General features: G+C 50.8%; 1 protein-coding gene across 13 annotated transcripts in view; it reads left to right on the forward strand.

Annotated features, from left to right (window-relative positions):
* Tle3 (TLE family member 3, transcriptional corepressor) overlaps positions 1-20145 on the forward strand; it is a 45730-nt gene that overhangs the window by 4532 nt on the left and 21053 nt on the right. For 8 of the 13 annotated variants that reach the window (XM_021173337.1, XM_021173341.1, XM_021173344.1 and 5 more), the window contains exons 5-6: positions 16423-16485; positions 17850-17924. In XM_021173337.1, coding sequence (XP_021028996.1) covers positions 16423-16485; positions 17850-17924 — 138 coding nt within the window. Of the gene's footprint in view, positions 1-16422; positions 16486-17849; positions 17955-20145 lie in introns of all 13 variants that reach the window. The other 5 variants (XM_021173332.1, XM_021173335.2, XM_021173334.2 and 2 more) reach the window with 1 other exon arrangement.

A 20145-nucleotide genomic window follows, 5' to 3' on the forward strand; every position in this document is an offset into this window, starting at 1 on the left:
ATCTTGCTCTTTAAAGGGGGCAGGGCCCAGGGCAGGGGGGAAGGGCAGGTGACCCTGGAGGGGGGGGGGGGGGGGGAGAGGTGTGCAGATTCCTGTCCCGCACCAGTGGCTTCTTTTGAATCTAGTTTCTTTTCCCTTCCTGTAGGGAGCCCCACCATTGGGTGAAGGGTAGCCAGAGAGGGGCCAGCATTTAGTGAGTGATGTGGGAAGCCGGCTGTGGTTTCCTGAGGAATTGGTTTCCTAGGCGTGCACACATGGAGGCTACCACATTTGGAGTTCTTGGCCCACAGAAATAATAAACAAACACTGCTTTATATGTGAAGAAGGTTCTGGGGAAGATAGGCAGAAATGGCTTCTGCCTTCTAGGTAGAATTGGTCCCGGGTCTCGGGTGTTTTAAGGACTTTGGGGGGCGGGTATTTATGCACAGTGCACGGTACTGCCATTTCCTCCCTTTCTCCAGTCCTCTCCCTCCTTGGTGAATAGTATCTTGGGCGTGTTTTAAAGAGGGTAATTGCACCCAGGTTCAAAATTTATAGCGTAGTTGTTGTTATAAGAGCTTCTAATTAAGGTGTAATATGTCCTTGCATGTCGAGGGCTGCATGGGTGGTGTTGCCCGCGTCTGAATACATGGTTGTTTGGCACAAAGAAGTCACCTTGGCCGGCAGAGCAAAGCTATTCTGAGCCCCGGGGATGCTGTGAACTCAGAAGAGCTAAGCATCTCAATGCTCTCTTGGTGGTGGGACTTCTGTGCAGAGAGCGGCTGTGTTCATCTGGGATATCTGGTCATTCCTCACATAGGGTTCTCAGATGAGAAAATGCCCGAGATCTGGCCACATTGTCGTTCATCCTCTCAGCCAGGGGTGGGATAGAGGGACCCTTACCCTCTTTTTTTATAGGTGGGGAGACCAAGGTATCCAGGAAGCCTTCATGGCAAGACCTAGGGGCTTATTTCAGAGCCTCAGGGTTCTGCAGCTGAGCGCCGTGCTCCAGGTGCCTTCCAGCCCCTTCCCGGCATGAACACAGGCTGAACACTCTCTGGGTTGGGTGAACTCACCCTGTGGCTGTGGAGGAACAAAGAGGCAGAGAGGTGGAGAAACCCTGACTGGGAAACAGGGCAGTACACCCCTGACCTAATGGCGTGCTAGCCACTCCCTAGGCTTGCAAGGTTTTGTAGAAGAAAACCCTGCCACTAATTGTAGTGTGGGTCTTGGGTGCATTTGGCGGATGGTGGTTAGGCCTGAGCAAACAAGTTTATCAGCTGACCTGTTTAGCGGTTGACTGGTGTTTTATCTGCACACACAATCAAGTGACTGGAGTGCTTGAATTATTCATGCAGTGTCCTGCCCTCTAGACTTGACTGTGTGATTACATCTGCCTGGAACAAACAGGCTGGATTCTTCATCTTTAAGCGAGTAGGGGTGGGGGTGGGGACTGGATGTACTTTTATATAATAGATGGTCTACAGAGCTAGCACCTTGGGAAAAGTGTGTCTAGTCATCCTCAACCTACACACACACACAGACACACACACTTCACCACCACCACATATTTTTTCAAAAGCTCTTCTTCACTGGCTCCATGGGAAATACCAATTAGCTGAGAACCTTTCGTTCTGCCAGATGGTCCCTGGTATTGACAGAGGGCAGCTGATGAGGTACGTCCAGCCCGTTTTTATTTTACTGAGAGGTTAAACTCACTGTGGCTGGCTCTGTCCCTGGCTGTTTTTCTCTCCCACCCCAACCCCCCCAGTCTCTCTTCCAAGCTGTCAAATCTCAGAGAGTAATAAATGGGTCCTCCTACTCTTCTGCCTCCCTCCCTAATTATGGTAAAGCAAAGATTACAGAATCACAGGCCTGGCCTGTGACTTGAAGAGGTCACCACCTCCCCCAGGCTCCTGCTTCCAGGCAGAGTGTCAAGGATGATTCAGCGAGGGCCAGGGAGGCGATGATGGCTGACCGACCGGCCCATCAGTTTCCGTCTTGTTCCCGTAGTGCCTTTCCAGTGTCAGCAGCAGATGACAAAGCCAGCTTAGAAACAGACTCCAGAGCAACTGTCATGCAGTGGCTTTGAGGCGTGGTGTTGGGGGAAGCCAGCCGGCAGGCTGGCCTTTCACCCTCTGTTGGTGAGCGCTGATGTTTGGCAAGCCAACTTGAGGCATTTTGATTTGGGGGCAGCATCATGCCAATACTAGACAGTCACTATTTTCAGTAACCCAAGCAAGTCCCAGAGCCCCAGAGCTGGAAGAACGAGCGCTTTGGCTTCTCACCCAAACCTTTGAAGTCATGGATGAGGAAGTAGGCTCAGAGAGACTGGAGCTGGCATCCCCAGACTGCCACAGTCACAGGTGGTGGGATCGAATGCTGTACTGCAGACTTGCCCTCCCTACCCCAGGTCTCCTCTGGAGCCAGCCCCTTTTGGTAACTCTGTAGCATGCTGTGTCTTTAATTACCTCTGCTTGTCCCATGCTATTATCCAGCCAGGCTCAGGCTGCAAACTTGGCTCCACCAAAGTCCAAAGTACCCCATTTGGGGTTGTATAACCGTGTCAGCTGAATGCTCTGTGTCCACAGACCTGTCCCCATTTGCCAGCTATTTGCACAACTAATGATTGTGTGTTTGGTAATAAGACAGAGGGTAGGTTCACAGATGAGGTGAAGGTGGTAAAAAAAATAAAAAATAAAAAAGCAAACGCTGACCGTTTTACCCGGCCACAAGGTGGCCATCTGCACAGGGCTGAGGACTGACGGCCGACCATAGGCAACAGTTTTCTGGAAAAACCATGCCAAAGAGTTGACAGGCTTTGGTGGCAGAAGGATGGGGATGCAGGCCCTGGTACTAGGGCAGTGTCTGTTTGTGTGGCATCTGGGTTGAGCGGTGAAATTGACTTCTTTGCTGGGAGCTCCTTCATTCACCCACACCATGGGTTCTTTGACTTTAGCTGTCTTGTTGCTCCACCTTGGAATCATGGAGGTTGTGTGATCTCCCCAGCAGGGCACCATCTTTGCTGTACCTTGGGAATTCCTGAGCCTGAAGCTCTTTTTAACTTTGTCTCATTCAGCTAGAGGGTGACCTAACCCTCTCATCTCAGGCTTCAGTGGATCCCTTCCTTGTCTGTGGTAGATGATAGAAGTGTACAGAGCAAAGCTTTCTGTACTCCCCCGAGTCTTTCCCTTCTTGTACACCTGACCATTGAGATGACCTTAGGACTAGATAAAGAGAGAAAAGCCTGCTGGGAAACCCTACTCCCAATTCAACCATTCCATAAGCTCTTCTGCAGCAGGGTTGTGTGTTTACCAGGAGTTCCTTTTCTCCCCCCTCTTTAGAACCCTCCCTCCACCCAGGAAGGATCTAATTTACTTAGGGACTCTTTTACTTTTTGGTCCTCAGTTCCACATTATTGAAGGGGGAGAGAGTTGGCCAAGGAATATAAGAATATAGGTCTTTCCATATAGGAAAATGTTTTTCTGTATCACTGTATAAAATCCAGGAACACTAGGAGCCAGGAGGAGATAAACAGCTCTCCGCAGGGCTCGCCCATGATCTGGCCTCGTGGATCTGAGACGAACCACTTCATCTCAGAGCTGTGGAGGATGCCCCTTTGCCAAGTACACAGTGTGTAATAGGTGCTCAGTAAACACGTGGGGTTTCCTTCTTTGGGTTGTGGGCGGGTGGGTGGCCCTACACTGCACAGAGCCCTGGGAAGGAAGTGGGGGGTTGTCATTGTGGGCTGCCTGCTGGTCTGCAGCCTCTCTCTGTGGTTCAGCATACAGTCTCCTCATCAGCAAAACGAGAGTGTTGGATCCATTCCCAAAACGGTTATTAGGGGTCTGAGATGTGCTGGGTGTGGGCCCAGGCTTGGTTACACAGCCGAATAAGACACCATTCCCTCCACTGGGGCATCAGGCCTCTAAATAAGTAATTGCGATGCGGTGAGGTAAGCGCTAATGTGGCCGCAGCGACACTTGCTTCACTCTTCCTGGGAAAGCGGAGATGGGGCAGAGAGGATGTCCCTGTAGAAGGACTGTTACTTGAGTGGGGCCTTGCAGGGAGGGTGGGAGGGGAGTTGTTAAAGGCAGACGCCAGCAGCCAGAGCTCCTCCCAGGTGACAACAGCTCCTGGGGACGGCAGTGAAGTACATTCAGGAAGCCACAGTCAGGAAGAGTGGATTGGGGGAGGGCAGGGGCCGCACTTGAGAACTGAGAAGGTGGTGATATTGTACAGCACAGCATTATCCAAAGGCCTCTCCACCCTCACATTCACGACTCAGTGGCTCCCTCTGTCTCCATATGGCTCTCCAGGGCTGGCTCCAGTCCATCTGGCAGGGGGTGGGGGAGGGGGAGGCTCCCTGCGAATGTGTGGCCTCCCCTGTCTGCTTCCCCACCATCCTGCTCTGATTTGAACTCTATTCCCCAAAGTGGCATTGTCTCCTTTCTCATACTGGTAATTCTGTAATGACTGGGTATGACCTGCCCCTCCCCCATATTTAATTCTCATCAGCCCGGCTCTCCACTTTGCTATTAATGATAGCAGCCAGCAAAATAGCTTTCAACATGCCATTGACAGTCTGGCTTAAGAGCGCACTTGAGGCAGTGCTAGACAGCTGAAAGCACCCATAATTGTGTACCAGAGTGAGAACTGCGTGCTCAAGGGTCTTGTTTTTATATGCTTAAAGGGACAATATCTTGTTTTCAACAAATGCTCTCTGAGACACATCCAAGATGCTTTCTTCCTTCCTCTTGTACTCCTCCTCTTGGTTCTTTCTCTCTCTCTGGTCTTTCAGAATAAAGGTTCCCCCCTACCCCCCCACCTCCACCCCCAACCCCACCCCACGGCTTGCGGCTGAAAGAACTTGCAGAAGAGGAGTGATCTACTCCGAGAGCAGTGGCAGAAATCCATGGGGCTCGCCCAAGGCATCATCCACTCCCGACCCAAAGGCCGGTTGTCCTTTCCCTACTGACACCAGCACCAGAGCAGAGACTCGTGTTGGCTGGCATAGAGTTTTCAAGTCCTTTTGTTGGCTGGACATGGTGCATGTCAGCCAGAGACTAGGGGATTTGGGCTACTGAGCTGTGGCTGAGTGCAGAGGCTGCCATGATAGGGCATGGAGAATAGGTAAGCCTTGGAGCTAGACTGAATGCCAAGTCTCCCTGTCTGGTCAGATAACAGGAGGATCACCCTTCTGCAGAGCCCTTGGGTCTAAGGAGCCTGTCTGGAAAACCAGGAGGGCAGGTGGTATGGAACTGGTTTTCTTAACTTGAAAGATTGTATCACTCTTGAGGGGAGCCAGAGGAGGTCGCTGATAACTCCAGAGATTTTACTGGACAAGAGGTCCCCTTTTTCTTCACTTCACCCACCATTGGTGGCAAAGTACATACCCAAGTGCCTAGCTATGGGAAGGGAAGGAGTGAGGTCTGAGAGCCAGAGAAACCCTGTCAGCACTTGGAGTGTGGCTGTAAATGGTCCTTATTTTTCTCCATAGCCAAATTTCTCTTGGGGAAAAAAAAATGGAGCCTGGGTCCCTTCCCTTTACCCACGCACTCCTCGAGTGACAGTCTGAAGTTCTGATATCGCCATTACTACATCCTTGCATATGAACACACACACACAAAAAAAAACGGGTGATCGTGCAAATGTCAGAGACAAGAGTAACACGCCCGCTTGAGATTCCTGTAGCATTTGATTGCCAAGCAGGTGAGGCATTTTTCTCCGGAAATACCGGGGCGTTTGCTTCCAGAACCCGAGGATCAGACACCAGAAGAGCTGGGTGTGGGTGGAGGTGACCTGTGTGTGCCTGGAGGGGGCTTGCCTGTCGCTTCGGGTGTGGTGGGGTGGGGGTGTGGAGCCTGGGACTGAGGAACAGGAGTGTTCTGTGCTGACTGAGCCTTGCTGTCTGCCTGGCAGTGAGGTGACAACACTTCATCCTGTAGGAGACTCAGTCGGATGCTGTGGTCTAGGCTTCTCTTCCTGATTGCCCGCTGACCAAGGTTGTGGTTGTAAAAGGGATGGTCAGTGTACCTTGATTTGGAGAGTCTTTTCTGTTTGTTTTCCTTGTTATCTCATATCAAGTCAAAGGGGGAAGATGGGGGAAGATGCAGAAGAAGGGGTGATAAAGCTGAGGTGTGGAGGCAGGAATGAGGAAGTGCCAGGGAACACCACCCTGTCTGGGTTGCTTGAGGCTTGCTTGCCTTACCTTGGCGTTTGGTGGTGGGGTTCCTAGGGCTTGGCTTTTGTTTATCTTGGCTTGACAACCTCTTCCAGGTTTGGGTTGGTTGCTGGTAATTCTGGGAACGACTCTGACCCTCTTTAAACTTGTTTATACTGGAAGGGACCATCTTCCCTCAGATGGAGACACAAAGTCAGCCAGGGGTTCTTTCCCATCCCATGGTCCTGTCTCGGGGACTGTGCAGTCCAGCCTGGGTCAGGCAGGGAACCCATCCTGTAGCCATGTGAGTGAAAGAGAGAGAGAAGAGGGGCCAAGGTCACTTCCACTGCCCAAGACCCTAAGGTCTTTCTTGACTCCAGGTTTGACACTGAGGACATTGGTCAGACAGGCAGCACACATGTTGCTTCAGGAGCCAGGGAAGAGGAGGGCAGTTTAGCTTAGACCAGTGTCTTGGGGCCTTACCATTGTTTTTCCTAGCAGAGCCCCTTCTTCTGCTTTCTGTCTAGGAGGAGACCGCAGCCCAATTTAGCTTTGCCTCAGAGTAGAAGTCCTGGGGGCCAGCCTGGAGGAATTGAGCTCTTAACAGTGCCTGCCTCTGCCTGTCAGTCTTAGGGGTCTCAACATGTCACCAGCAGCTGCTGCTCTCTGCTGCCAGGGTCCTCCTGTGTGGGTTTGACACTACCTTTTATGTCATAGCCTAATGGGGGCGGGGTGTCCTGTAGCCTTTAGCTTTCCTCCACCCCATTCTTTCACTTGAATCTCACCCCGCTTCTCAAGAGACCCCTTCTTTGCAGACACCTTAAACTCTTATGTCAAAAACCCAGGGCCATACAGGATTAGGGAGGGTTTCTGACAGACCTGTTTTCACGTGGGTGAGAATGGAGGTGTCAGCAGATTTGGAGTTTCTCACAGAGAATCCAGGTTCTCTAGAGGGAGAGAACCAGGAGCTTGGGGTGGGGGGGAATTGAATTCTCTGGAAGGCTAGAGTGGTGTTTTAGAGTCTTAAAAATATGGGTGTCTGTACCTTCTGTTCCCGCCAGTGTGACCCTGGACAGCTTCTTGTCCTTTGTAAGGTTTTGTGAGTGGTAGGGTGGGTAGCCAGAGTTTTCTAGGATTTTTCACAGCCGTGGAAGTACAGTGTATTTGCATTGCCCAACGTGGTCGACATTAGCTACATGGAGTGTTGAACAATTGAAACGTGTGGCCCTGTGGTGGCTGAAGAACTGAGCTTTAGAATGGATGTAAATCCAGTTGCACTAGGTCCTGTGTGGCCCCTGGCTTTCTAGACATTGGGGGTTTAGGAAGTGCGATGGGATTATGGGTGGGAGTGGATGCCCAGGAAGTTAGCACACAGACGGCCTCACATTGGGACAGATAAGAGCCTCAAAATTTCCAAGGCCTCAGAGAGGGAGAAGGGAATTAAGAGGAGAGGAAGGGGACGGGCTGCTTAGCCTCTGAACCCATCTCATTGTTAAGTAGCTACTCCGTTTTAGCCCTGCAGTGTCTCTGACTGGCCCAGTACCTTGAAGCAGGTGCCCTGCTGTTGGAAGGGGTTGAATGACATGTGTGGTTGAAAGGTGGCCCATTGGTAGGGTCAGATCAGGACCACATCTGTTTGACCTGGGCTGTATCACGATCATGAGCCACTTTGGGCTTTGGTTCCAGTGCCCACAAGTCTTTATATAAAATCTTTTTAAGAACTCATTTTTCTTTTAAGTGCATGCATTGGGTCAGAATCAGCCTGCCCTGGCCTCTTACCCACTGGTTGGTTGTCAGCAGCACTGTTGTGGTCCTGACAAATGTTTGCAGACATTGCAAACATTTGCAATGTCCTGTCCTCCAAGAACCAGAATTTGCTAGCAGTGGCTGAGGAGACCTTTGGTATAAGGGAAGACTCAGGCTCTAGACCTGGGAGATGTGGTTACCTTCGTCTTGATCTGTGGAGAGCGATCCCTCGCCCTCTCTATACCTCATCTTTGGCTTCCGAGAGGTGGGAGGTTTCCTGTCTGTCTGAGAAGTCGGTTTGCGAGTGAGGAGATGGTGAGACAAGTGCCTGAACTTGATTTCCATGGCCTGTGAAATGTCTCCACGTACTTGAGGAAAGGAGACCCGCTGACCCTCTGAATTTTAATGTAAGCAGGGGACGTGCTCCGTGCTTGTGAGAGCAAATAGAATAGGGCTCTGTTTCTCCCTACTCGGTCTGCTGTGTGCTACCTTGGTTTCTCAGTGAGCCCCTGTCCTCAAAATGTCAAAGCAGTTGGTTTCATTTGTAACCCTGACCTGGTGAGGAGACCCCCAAAATTTAATGAGCTGCCTCAGCAAGGGTAATGTGACTTTTACAGCCTGTTGAGGGGCAAGGGGAAGATTTGCATAACGCTCTAAGGGGGGGATTAGGTGGCTGGGGGTTGCCATGGCAACCCTACAGGGATGAATTGAGAATTTTTCCTCCTCACAGGAGTTGGCCAGTGGAGTCTGGGAAGGTGGGGGAGGGGACCGGGGGTTATCCAAGGGGAGGACTGAGGAGAGGGGAGGGGGATCCCTTGGATGAGTGGGCAGCTTGGGGGAAGGTGTAATCTGAAAAGCCCCCTCTGTTCTGTCCATACAAGCAGGCTCTTTGAAAGCCGTCTCCCTTCGTAGGGGTTGGGAGGCAAGCAGTTTAATGTGTTTGGGAACCAAGAAATTAAAGTGAACAAATATTTAAAGATTATTGGATCTTGTTAACAGGAAGCTGGATGGGTGGAAAGTGAGAGTTAGGGAAATGAAAGTCTTAAGGAGTCTTAGAGCCCGGGAAGAGATGGGGGGAGGGGTTGTCATCGGATTCGGTTCCGTCTTACCAAGTAGGGTGCTTCCATCCCCCTGCCCTCTGCCACCCCTCCCCCCCAATTTCTAAGAGCCCTCAGGGTGCAGTACCCCTCCTCCACACCTCCTCGGTGCTGCGGAAAGGCCCAGTGGGAGGACTGCCCCAGGACGGCTGCAGGCTCCTGATGGGGGTTGCAGTTTCTTCCTCCTCAACCCCTCCCACTCTCGCTTTGCCTGGTGCTGCGTAGACTTCTTACCAGAACAAGGAAGGCCCATTGCTTTCAGGAAAGTGCCTAGAAGGGTCATGTCACCACTCAGGAACCCCAGGCTCTCTTGCTGGGGTGGCCTCGTGACTTCCTTCCTCTCTGCCCTCCTCTCTGTTCCTCCCTCTCATGGGAAGGGCACAGGGCTTGATGCAGGAGGTGTCTGTTGTTCCCAGGCCAGCTTTGCCATTCTTGCCCTGTAAGACAGAGATCTTCCGGGTCATGCGGAGACACAGGCGCTTCTGTACTCAGTCTTCCTAGCATAAAGACTCCAGCAGGCTTCCTCAGAGGGCGTAAATATTTAATGGTGTTGTAGTTATATATAATTTGATCAATATGTCAGTGTTAAGAGGTCCTTTAAGGAGGCCCATCCTATCACTAAGCAATCTGTGATGTAAGCCAGCACCCCCTCCCTTCCCTCTGCCCCCACAAGCAGCAAGCATCATCTCCCAGGCTGCTAAATGGGTCATTTATCCCTTTCTTAGTCCTCAGCGGGGTTTGTAGAGTAGAGGGAATGGGGCCTGGGAACACCACCCTGGCTTTTGTTCCCTTCCTTGTTGTTCCCCCTCCCCTGATTTTCTTTCCTTTGTTGATAAATACCACCTGTCTCAACCCAAGGAGAAACTGCCTGGCCAAGGGTGCCATCTTATTCAGTAATTGAGGGGCTATCAATTTAGAATTGCCCAGGAAATTACAAGGGATATGTCAAGTCAAGATTGCCCAGACATTCTGGAATCTTCTAATACTTGCTTGCTGGGTTGTTATGGAGCCCTGGTTCTGGGAAGGTAAAGGCCAGAGCCACTTCCGTCTACACATAGCTACTGGCCCCAAACTCTTCTCTTTTTAATTCACGATGAAGCAGGTTTGCTTTAGTTACTCCAAGAACTAAGTAAGTAAAACCTGATTGAAATTGGGGGGGGGGNGGCTGTGATCCCACAGCTGATTTGATATCTCACCTCGAATACAGGAGTCTAGAGAATTAGCTGGATATCAAGAGACAGGAGTCTGACACTCCTGAGATCACAGTGGTAGGCTAGACTGAGCTGGGTTGGACGGCATTGGTTCTGTGTGGCTTTGATGTGTACCTCACACTGCAGGTAGGCAGCTGTCTGTTCCTTGTCTTTTCTCACATCTATCTGGAAATGGGTCTCTAGACTCATTTGATGACTGTCCGCGACACTGCCCTGATCCTCATGGATGAAACCCTTAGTTTAGAGCTGTAACCTGGAGCTTGGGAGTGCTGGGCAGGCAGACCTGCTGCTGCTGCTGCTGCTGCTGCTGCTGCTGCTGCTAGTTTAGGTGAAGGAATGTTTCTCCGTGCACTGAGAGATCTGTACATACAGTAGGTACTTTGAGATACATCGTTACTGCTTGTATCAGCTGATGTCCTGTTGGCTGTGACAAAACACCTGGCCAAAGCAACTTAGGGGGGGTCTGGAAGATGTTTCAGTTGGTAAGATGCCTGCACTGCCAACATGAGGACCTGAATTTGGATTCTAGTCTGCTGAAATGCATCTGGACTCTCGTTAGCAGAGATGGACAGAGGCAGGCTGACCAACCGCCTGCTGTTCACTGGCCGGCCAGCCCAGCCAAATTGATGAGTTCAGAGTTCAGTGAGAGACCCTGTCTCAAAAAAAAAACGGTATGAATGATCAAGGAAAGACACCTCTGAGTTGACCTCTGGCCTACATGTGCACACGGCACATGGACACATGCCTACACACAAACCTGCATATCCCATAGACACTTACATAAAGCATTTTCTACTTTTCACGTGTAGGTTAGGGCCCAGCTCATGGGATAGCATGTCTACATATGGTAACTCAGTCTTTCTACCACCTCAGCCCCACCCAGAGAGTCTTACTGGCATGCCCTGAGGTTTGCTCCTGTCAGGTTGATAATACTGGCCACCATGTTTCTCTTGCTTGAGGCTCTAGGACAGTTGTATGCAGTTTAGGTATTGGGCAGATTGAATGGCTTGTGGGAAGATTGGACTTCAGGACCCAGCCCCTAGGGAGCACCACAGGCTTGCCCACTGTCCCATTGCTCATCCAGCTGTCAGGGTGTGTCTTGGTACCCACGTAGGCATGTCTGTGGCTCTCTGTTTTGCAGAGCTGGGTGAGGAAGTGGGGAATTGGAGGTCACATAGCAAGTCAGGCCGTTCAGACGTATGTGACCGACTAAAGTCTGAATTTGGCCCCTGAGACCTAAATGAGCTGCCCGGTATGCCCCTTCCCTTTTCCAGGGAAAATGGGAAAGAAAGCCTGGAGACAAGAAGTGGCTTGCTTAAAGTGGCTTGCTTAAACTCGATGGAGACGTCTGGGAGAAGGAGCTGGCTGGCTCATTTCTTCCAGCTTTAGAGCTTCGAGTGCTCTTTAACGGGGCTGGTTTCTTCCCCGCCTCCCTTTTGGTCTAGCTGAGGTTAAAATGAAATGCACTCTCTCATCGTCCCCAGGCACAGGCGACCAGGCAGTTTAAAGCTAACTAGCGATGAGATGGTCTAGTGGAGTGACTGTCAGAGACACTGTGTACTGTGTCAAGCATGGTCAGCTAACGGAGGCAGATAGGCCAAAGACTGACTGGATGCTGAAGGGCCTGCAGCAGCCACTGGTTGCTGGGGGTGAGGGCTAAGGCTTGACGCCATCCTCTCCCTTAACCTCAGGGTCAGGGATAGTCTGAAGCTGGAGCAGATACAGGTAGCAAGCAGATCGCTTGTACAGACGGATGCGCCATTTCAGGGCATTCACAAACCCTCAGCCTTTGGCCTGATGTTGGGAGATCTTGCTTTAATGAGGAGAGGGACGTGGGACCGGAGCCCCGACAGCACAGGGAACAGAGTGCTCTTTGGGAAATGACCCCCCTCCCCCATTTTGTTCTCTGTCGTTTATTTGCCTAACAATCTCAGCAGACGTTCCTCCCAACACCCAGTTGGTATCACAGATACTGAATGTGTCAGGACTCCAGCCCTTCCCAGAAATCAGTAGCCTGGAACAGCAGTGTCTTTCTACCAGCAACACTGCCACCCTTGAACTGTACTTAAAAAGCACTTTGAAAGGCCAAAGCAGCCTCCCCAGACACCTTTCCCCAGGATGTTCAAAGGAAGCCATCCTCCCCTCCCACCACCTCTCAGGTAGATCTGAAGACCAGGCTTACCTGCAGAGAACTGCGCTTTGTGTCCTCAGGAGGCAGGGAGGATGGGGGCCAGGCTTGGCTGCCACACTGGCAATGCATCCATCGTGCCTGAGCGCCTGGAGTTTCCTAGTGCACACATTAGCTCTAGTGTGGTGTGTGACCTGTCTTAATTGTTGAAATCACGCATCTAGATTCTTGTTCCCCCTTCCCCTCTCCCTTTTTTTTGGAGCGGGTGCTGAGAGGTTGTTTGAGTTGGATCAAATGCTGTTTGGACAGCTGTTGCAATCAGAAATGCTGTCAATCATTAGCCTTGACGGTCGATTTTCTTTCAAAATCATTTCTCTGTGCCGTCTCAACCTACTGAAGTTTGGCTTCCTGGCCGGAAGTTATTTAGTGGAGTCGCTTCGTGGGTGGGTGTCAGTTTCCCTGTGTGGAAGATAGACTGTTCGTAGGCACCTTCCTGCTGGCTGTGAGGGCTAACTCACAGAGCGCTGGTGGCAGTGGGCAAGGTGGATGTTTTCCTGTTACTCTTTAAAAGCCTTTATGTTTGGGTAGCTGGTTCCCCTTCCTCATTTAACACAGTGGTTCTCAACCTTCCTAACGCTGCTACCCTTTAATACAGTTCCTCATATTGTGGTGAGCCCCAACCATAATTTTCATTGCTACTTTATAACTGGAATTTATTACTGTTAAGAATTGTAATATAAGCCAGGCTGTGGTGGCGCATGCCTTTAACACCAGTAACCCTGCTTGAGAGGCAGAGGCAGGCAGATCTCTGTGAGTTCAAGGACAGCCAGGGCTACATAGAGAAACCCTGTCTTGAAAAACAGAAAAACCAAAACCAACCAAACGAACAAACATAGTGAAAATATCTGCTATGCTCCCCCAAAGGGGTAGCAACCTACAGAGTGAGAACCACTGTTCTAATACAACCCCCAAGAAATTGTCTGGTTAGTCATTTTCCCATTCATCTTTGGACTCAGTAGAGTACACAGCAGCCTATGCACAAAGATGGGAACGGCTCAGTCTGTGCTGTGTAGACAGGAGAGTAAGAGAGATGTAGTTACAACTCATGCCAGGAGAGAGGGCAGGTAACAGAAGCAAAGGCCAGCCCAAGCCCTGAGACAGTGGAGTCCGCTGGTTATAAAAGTTCTCTGCCTCCCAAGTGCCCTTGGTGACCTGTCAGAATCCTTTCTGCCAGGTAGGCCTCTCTGTCATGCTTGAGCCCAGATGCCAATACCATGGACTTCTAGAATGTTCTTCCTGAGAGTTGTTCTGACAGTTCCTGTGCTCAGTTGCTGTTTGTGGTGCTGGAGGGCGGATTAAGTAGGGAGTGACAGCTTCTCCGGGGTACCAGGCCTTGACCTGAACATGGCTGCAAAATCACAGAGAATCCCTTTTCTTAGTGATAGAGGATGCTGGGCTCCAGTAAGGTGGGAGAAGTTTCCTGTAGGAAACCAGTAGTCACAAGCTTCCTATAGGTCGGTGAAGTAGAACACAATGCCTTTTAATTTTCTCTAACCACCAAGACCCTAACCCTTGACCTGATTAGTAGAGGATGTAGGCTCTGTCTGAAACCCTTGAGAGCTGTAGTAGGTCAAATGGCTGGCAGGGATCAGAGTCTGCCTCCTCCTTCCTGACTGTATGTGTGGGGAATTGATAGGGCAAGGAGAGATCCAGTGAGCTGGCTTGTGCTTGCCCTATCTTGGCATAGACATTCACCCTGTTTAAAGGGCTTAAGCCATTGCCCATCCCCACCTCCCTTTCCAGCTGACTGTCAACACTTTCCCAGCACAGCCCCTTCCACAGATGTTATCCACATAGGGAATCGTGGCCATAGACATACTGCAACATGGAGTCTACATATACATGCACACACAGTGGAGCCAAGGAGATGGATCAGTCACTAACACCCTTGCTGTGCAAGCATGGGGACCTGAGTCTAGAATTCCAGTGCCTATGCAAAAGCCTGGCGTGTCTATGGGAACCTACGACCCAGGACTGGGGCTCGCAGAGTCAGGAGGATCCTAGGAGCTCATTGGCTTCTCAGTCTGGATGAACCAGTGAGCTCCAGATTTACTAGCAGACTCTGTCTCTGTATATAAGATGGAAGGTAAAAGAGGAAGGCACCAGATGTCAGCCTCTGGTCTCCACCTACACATGCACATATATGTGCGTACAGGCAGCATACGGGCACCACACAGGCAAGAGAAAGAATGAGTACAAGTATTGTTATTCTTTGGCTAGATATTTACTGAGCTTGTAGTGTTTTCCAGTCATTGCTACTCTGATCGTTTGAGGCAAGAGAAGCCTGGGCCAGGGGTACTTCCTCAGCACCTGGGCTGATGATCCAACGTAGATATTTTGCCCTTTATAGGTCCTGTTCTTTATTCGTTCTCTGCCAGTTCCTAGTGAGATGCAGGCAGGCTCGGTGATTTCAGAGATCTGGTGGAGTACAGCTCTCATCCCTGTGTTCCCCCTTCTTTATTCATTGCTTGAACAAGTGAGAAGGGCCCTGTTTTGGGGGGTACACTTACTTCTTCCTGTTTACCTAGGCTAACTTAGACCATACCAAGTGATCCTCTAAGAGCCCTTACTTAGAGCAAGAATGGCCGACATCCCTGAAAAAGGCCAAAGTCGCTGTGGTTAAGAGTCTTGCAATATATAGAACAGCCCAACGGAACAAACAATTTGTGACCAGTGAGGTTGAGAAATCTTGATGTGTGTCATCTTTGTTGTTGTCTGCCAACATTGTGCAAATGTGGGCCCCACCAGCTCTTAGCTGGAATGTTACCTGCCCTGCTCTCAGTGAGCTTTGAGATTGGGGACCATACTGATGGCAGATGGTCTGGAGTCTGAGGAGCAGTCCCTCACAGTAAAGAATTGTTTTGCTACGAAAGCCTGGAGAGGTGCCTGCTGGGTAACACTGGGCCTGTTTCTGAGGAGACCCAGCTGTTCCCTCATGACCCTGACCCACCCAAGAATTTACTCCGTACTGGGCAGGTTCTCTGGGTTGTATCATCTGGCCCCACAGGATACAGGGCTGCTTAAGCCCATCAGGCTCCCGTCAGGGCCTGTTCTCTCCATAAAACCGGAGACATTCTCTTTAATGCCCAGTGGCCTCCAGACTCTTACACTGGCCCCAGGAATTCCCCAAGGCCAGAGTGTGCTGGTGAGCCTTCAAAGGGCATTGTTTTTATCTGAGGCACACTAGATTTCGCATGCAGAGTCATCTGACATGCAGATGATCACAGGTTTTAAAAAGGCTGTTGTCATGGTTTTGTCAGAAAGATTGCCTAGCTGATGAAAGCTTTGAAGGCTGCTCTGAGACCTTCGTCCTGGCTGCTCAGGGTTCAGACAAGATAAGAAAGCCAATTCCAAGAGTTGTCTGTCTGCGTCCCAGTCCTTCCTGCTGGGCTCAGTTAACCATTTAGCAGCACTCTTGATCTGCGATCTGAGTCACGCGTGGTCCCACTGGAAATTCTTGGTATTTTAAACATGGGCTTTACTGGGAAGCTGGAACGGGCAGAGAAGCCGTCTGATGCTTTGTGACCGCTTGTATGAGGGTGCAGGAAGGGGCTGGAGAGATGGCTCAGTGGTTAAGAGGGTGTAGGAAACCTTTGGGTTCCATTCTTAGACTAGACCCTAAGGATCGAAGACTCACCATACTGCAGGGGTTAGAAGCAGCCGTCAAAGTAGAGGACGAGGGGGCCACATGCCACTGCATAATGAGGCTGGCCCTGGGAGAGCCCTTCCTTCTTGGTGCCCTGGGCTCTCTTGCCTTTGACCTCTAGTTTGGAGCATTGGTGGGCAGCGCAGTTCTCTCAGCACTGGATTTGTTTGCCACGGGTTTTCTGGACTATGGAGAGGTCTTTGTTTTGATATATTGACCTGAGTCTCACATAGACCACATCCCCTGTGAAATGGGAGCTTTCTAACACATGATCACTGGAGCCCATGTGTAAGGGGCTGCAGTGTGTGTGTGTGTGTGTGTGTCTGTCTGTCTGTCTGTCTGCCTGTCTCAGTGTTTCAGTGACTTGACTTGTGGTCTCTTTTCCTTTGCAGACAGAGATTGCGAAGAGACTGAACACGATCCTAGCCCAGATCATGCCTTTTTTGTCACAGGAGGTAAGGCCTTCGTCTCTTTCCTCTTCTGCCTAGGGCAGCCCAGTGTGGCTGTTTCCTGAGGCCCAAGCCCCGCCCTAGCTACTGTACTGATCTAGCTGGTAGGATTCGCAGGCCTTCTCCGCTGACCTTGGGGCAGGGATCACATCACCGGGTCCACGTGCTCCTTTTCCAGTAGGAGAATGGTTCTCTGCCACACCTGAGGAGGGAGGGTCTCATCATCTGCAACAGTGCTGAGCTCTGTGACCAGTGTCCTTCATACACTTCACCACGGGCCTCAGCTTTCCAGGGTGCACTCCTATACCTAGTTCAAGTAAGGCTGGTTGGTTGGTGCCAAAGGCCAGACCCTGTGTGGGGTGCTGTTCCCCAGGTGCTAAGTACCCTCGAAACTCTCACCACTTTCTAAGTACCCCTTGGGAGACAGCCCCCTTACCCTCCACGTGGAGGCAAGGGCTGGACTCAGGAGCATTTTGAGGAAGGTATCTCCAAAGAGGTGCCAGAGGCGATGTGGAGACCTCTGGCCCCCATTTCTATCCTGTCTGATCCCACTCCAGCAGGGCCAGGGCCTACCCTACGTTTATTCGCCAAGGTGGCTCAGACCATATCAGCTCCCTGCTGGAGTTCTGGATCTGAGATAGCAACCCAGGACTGACTTAAATACATCTGAGAATTAGATATGGCTCATGCTACTTCTTAGCTTCTGGGAGTGTATAAAACTTAACTTTTAATAATAGACATTAGTTTTTCAAGGGCAATTTTAGGTTTGTTAGGCAAGCTTGAGTGGGAAGTACAAAGTTTCCCCCGCTGGCCTCTCCACGCCGGGCCGGAGTGACTGTTAACCAACGCATCATTGCGTTCGGAAGACTGAGGCTGTGTTAGGATTTCTTTGGTCGCTCTCACTTTCTAGTTAGACACTTAGCTCTCTCTTCTGGTAGCCATAGATGCATGTTTCTGCTCAGCCCTTTAAATCTAAAGCCCACTTGTTCTGTTTAATTCACACTAGCCACCGTAGCTTCCTGTCCTGAAACATGGTGTCCTATGTGATTACCATAATTCTCAGAAAAGAACCACTCCAGTATGTAATGCCCGATTAGGTTCTTAGTGCACAGAGCTAAGGTTTTCCTGAATGTGGGGTTGAGGAGGTCACGGGGCAGTCTTGGGAACTCATCTCTGCTTTCCTTAGAAAGTAGTACTTGCTCATTTAAAGACCGATAGAGAATGTGGCATCACTAAACACCCACATCCCTAAGTCATGGGCCTGTTGAGCGGGCCTCTTTCTATCTTCTTTGGGGAAGGGTCCTGAGAGACTCCTGGTGCCCCGTGATGGACAGTATTGAGGACCTTGATCATGCTTCATTTCCCAACAGCATCAGCAGCAAGTGGCGCAGGCCGTGGAACGCGCCAAGCAGGTCACCATGACGGAGTTGAACGCCATCATCGGGGTACGTGGACTCCCCAATCTGCCTCTCACCGTGTGTATAGCCCTTTTATTCCTCTCATTTACCATGTCCAGAGATGAACTCTGACCTTAGGCGCTCTCAAAGAATGGCAGCCCTGGGGCCCATGGCATCCCTAGGCAACCAAGGGCTTAAATTCATCACATTGTCTTCTGGTCCCCAAACTAAAGAAATACCAGACACACCTTGAGTCCACCTGTAACTTTATTAGCTTCCATATCCCCAGCATAAGGTACTGACCAGTTCCTGGCTGCTGCCCCCTCTCCTCCCTCTCCCATTCAGGCTGCCCTTCTTTGGCCTCCTGGGGTCAGAACCATCTCTGCTGTTTATTGATGTGCACCGTGCTGTGACAGTTTTGGGGGTTGGGGTCTTGCTGCTCCATGTGCTGGGCTGCATGGCTGAGCACCCACACACATCCTTCAGAGTTTCAGCTGTGTACCTGGATGGAACCTTCTAGAAGCCCCACCTCATCCCCCAACAAGGGAGTGCTCATCCTGCAGTGCTCTGTAGGGCCCTCAGTGAAGAGAAAGGAGAGGGTGGGCCAGTTCATCTTTCTAAGCCTTCCGGCTGTGGGCGTGGTAAAGGGATGCATGAGACCCCTCAGGATTGTCATCAGAGTGTGTGGTTACTGAGTTCTTCAGTAAAGGCAGTTCAGAGGGTTCCTTCTAGTGTTAGTATCTGTGGGAGCTCCTGGAGACTGGAGGGCTTAAGCCTCCATTGATTCTTGGTGTTGAGGGTAGAGTAAACCCAGCCTGTGTGGGGGATGGGCAAGAAGCTTGATGCTGGGAGGCAGCACCCTGGGGAGAGAAACCCTGATATTCTAAAGCTTGAAGTATCTCCTGTGATCATCCAGCTCAGGGTTCTCTTTAGGAAATACTTTTTTTTTTTAATTTGCTTTCTGAAAATTTTGTCGTACATACAGTGTAGATTGATCCTATTCACCCCTGCACCCACTACCCCCTTCTGAAAGAGTATTGCTTTACATTTTTTTATTGAACTCATGTGTGGTCATACGTGCCACAGAGCACACGTATGTGCTGGAAAAGGATGATATATATGAGCCGGTTCTCTCCTCCCACCACGCCGGACCCCATAATCAAACTCAAGATGCCAAGCTTGGCGGGAAGTATTTTCACGCCCTGACCCACCTCAGTGCCCTCCCCGCCCCTTTGTCCACTTTTATTCTTTGCTTCTTCTGGGTCCCTTCTTCCCCCAAGTCCCCCTTTCATTGAGTTTATTTAGGGTTTCTTGAGAACGGGGATGAGGCATGTGTGGGGCATTTACTGGAACAAAGAGCCTGACACTGTTAAAACTTGGGGCCAGATAGTTCTTTGTTGCCATGTACAGTTTTGTATATTCAGCAGCAGCCTTGCTCTGTACCTAGTGGGTGTGACAGCACCCTCCCCCATACACACACACACCCTGCGCACACACACACACACACACACACACACACACACACACACACACACACTATCTGTGCACTCCAAATGTCTCCAGATGTTGCCTGTATCTGCATGGGCACAGGGCTCTCCAGTTGAGAACACTGGTTTAGTCTGATACCAGTATTTTGCAGAGATGAGCAGTCAGGCCGGCCTGAGAGCATCCCTGAGCATAGCCCGTGTCCTACAGTGGTGGTGTAGGGAGTTAGAAGGGGGCCTGAGCCCCAGGTTGTCTTCAGAAGTCTTTCATCCGCTTCTTGTCTTCAGGGCAAGTTCTTCCACCAAGCTGCAGGGGCTACGGCCTGGTCCCATCTCTTACTCTTTGGAATTAAAATCCACATATGAAAATACTTTTTTTCTTTTTCTTTTTGAAGGAAAAAGTAAAATCGGGCAGCAGCGCAGCTGGATTGGCTCCAGCTCCTTTAAGTAGCGTTTAGGAAGCTACAAGTTAGGTCAAGGCGGCCCTAGGCAGATATTGGAATTCAATTAAAGCCCACGAGTGGGGCCTGTGACCCCCATTTTCAAGGTAATTGCTTCTCAGGCTCTGAGTGAATGCGGCCGTCGCCCTGTCATTAGGCAGGCAGCCGTCTAATCGCTGCGCGCCTGACGGAGCCTCACAAGGCAGGAATTGCCGACAGCTGGGGCACCCAGACTGGGGAGCTGTGCTTGACTGCCCTCCAGCGAGGGGCCTTGTTCCTTTTCTTCTGGAGGCGAGAGGGGAGCCACCCTGCTGAGATAAGGGCACAGGCAGGGGCAGTGCTCCA

This window comes from Mus caroli, chromosome 9, assembly GCF_900094665.2.
Source record: "Mus caroli chromosome 9, CAROLI_EIJ_v1.1, whole genome shotgun sequence".
Taxonomy (NCBI): Eukaryota; Metazoa; Chordata; class Mammalia; order Rodentia; family Muridae; genus Mus; species Mus caroli.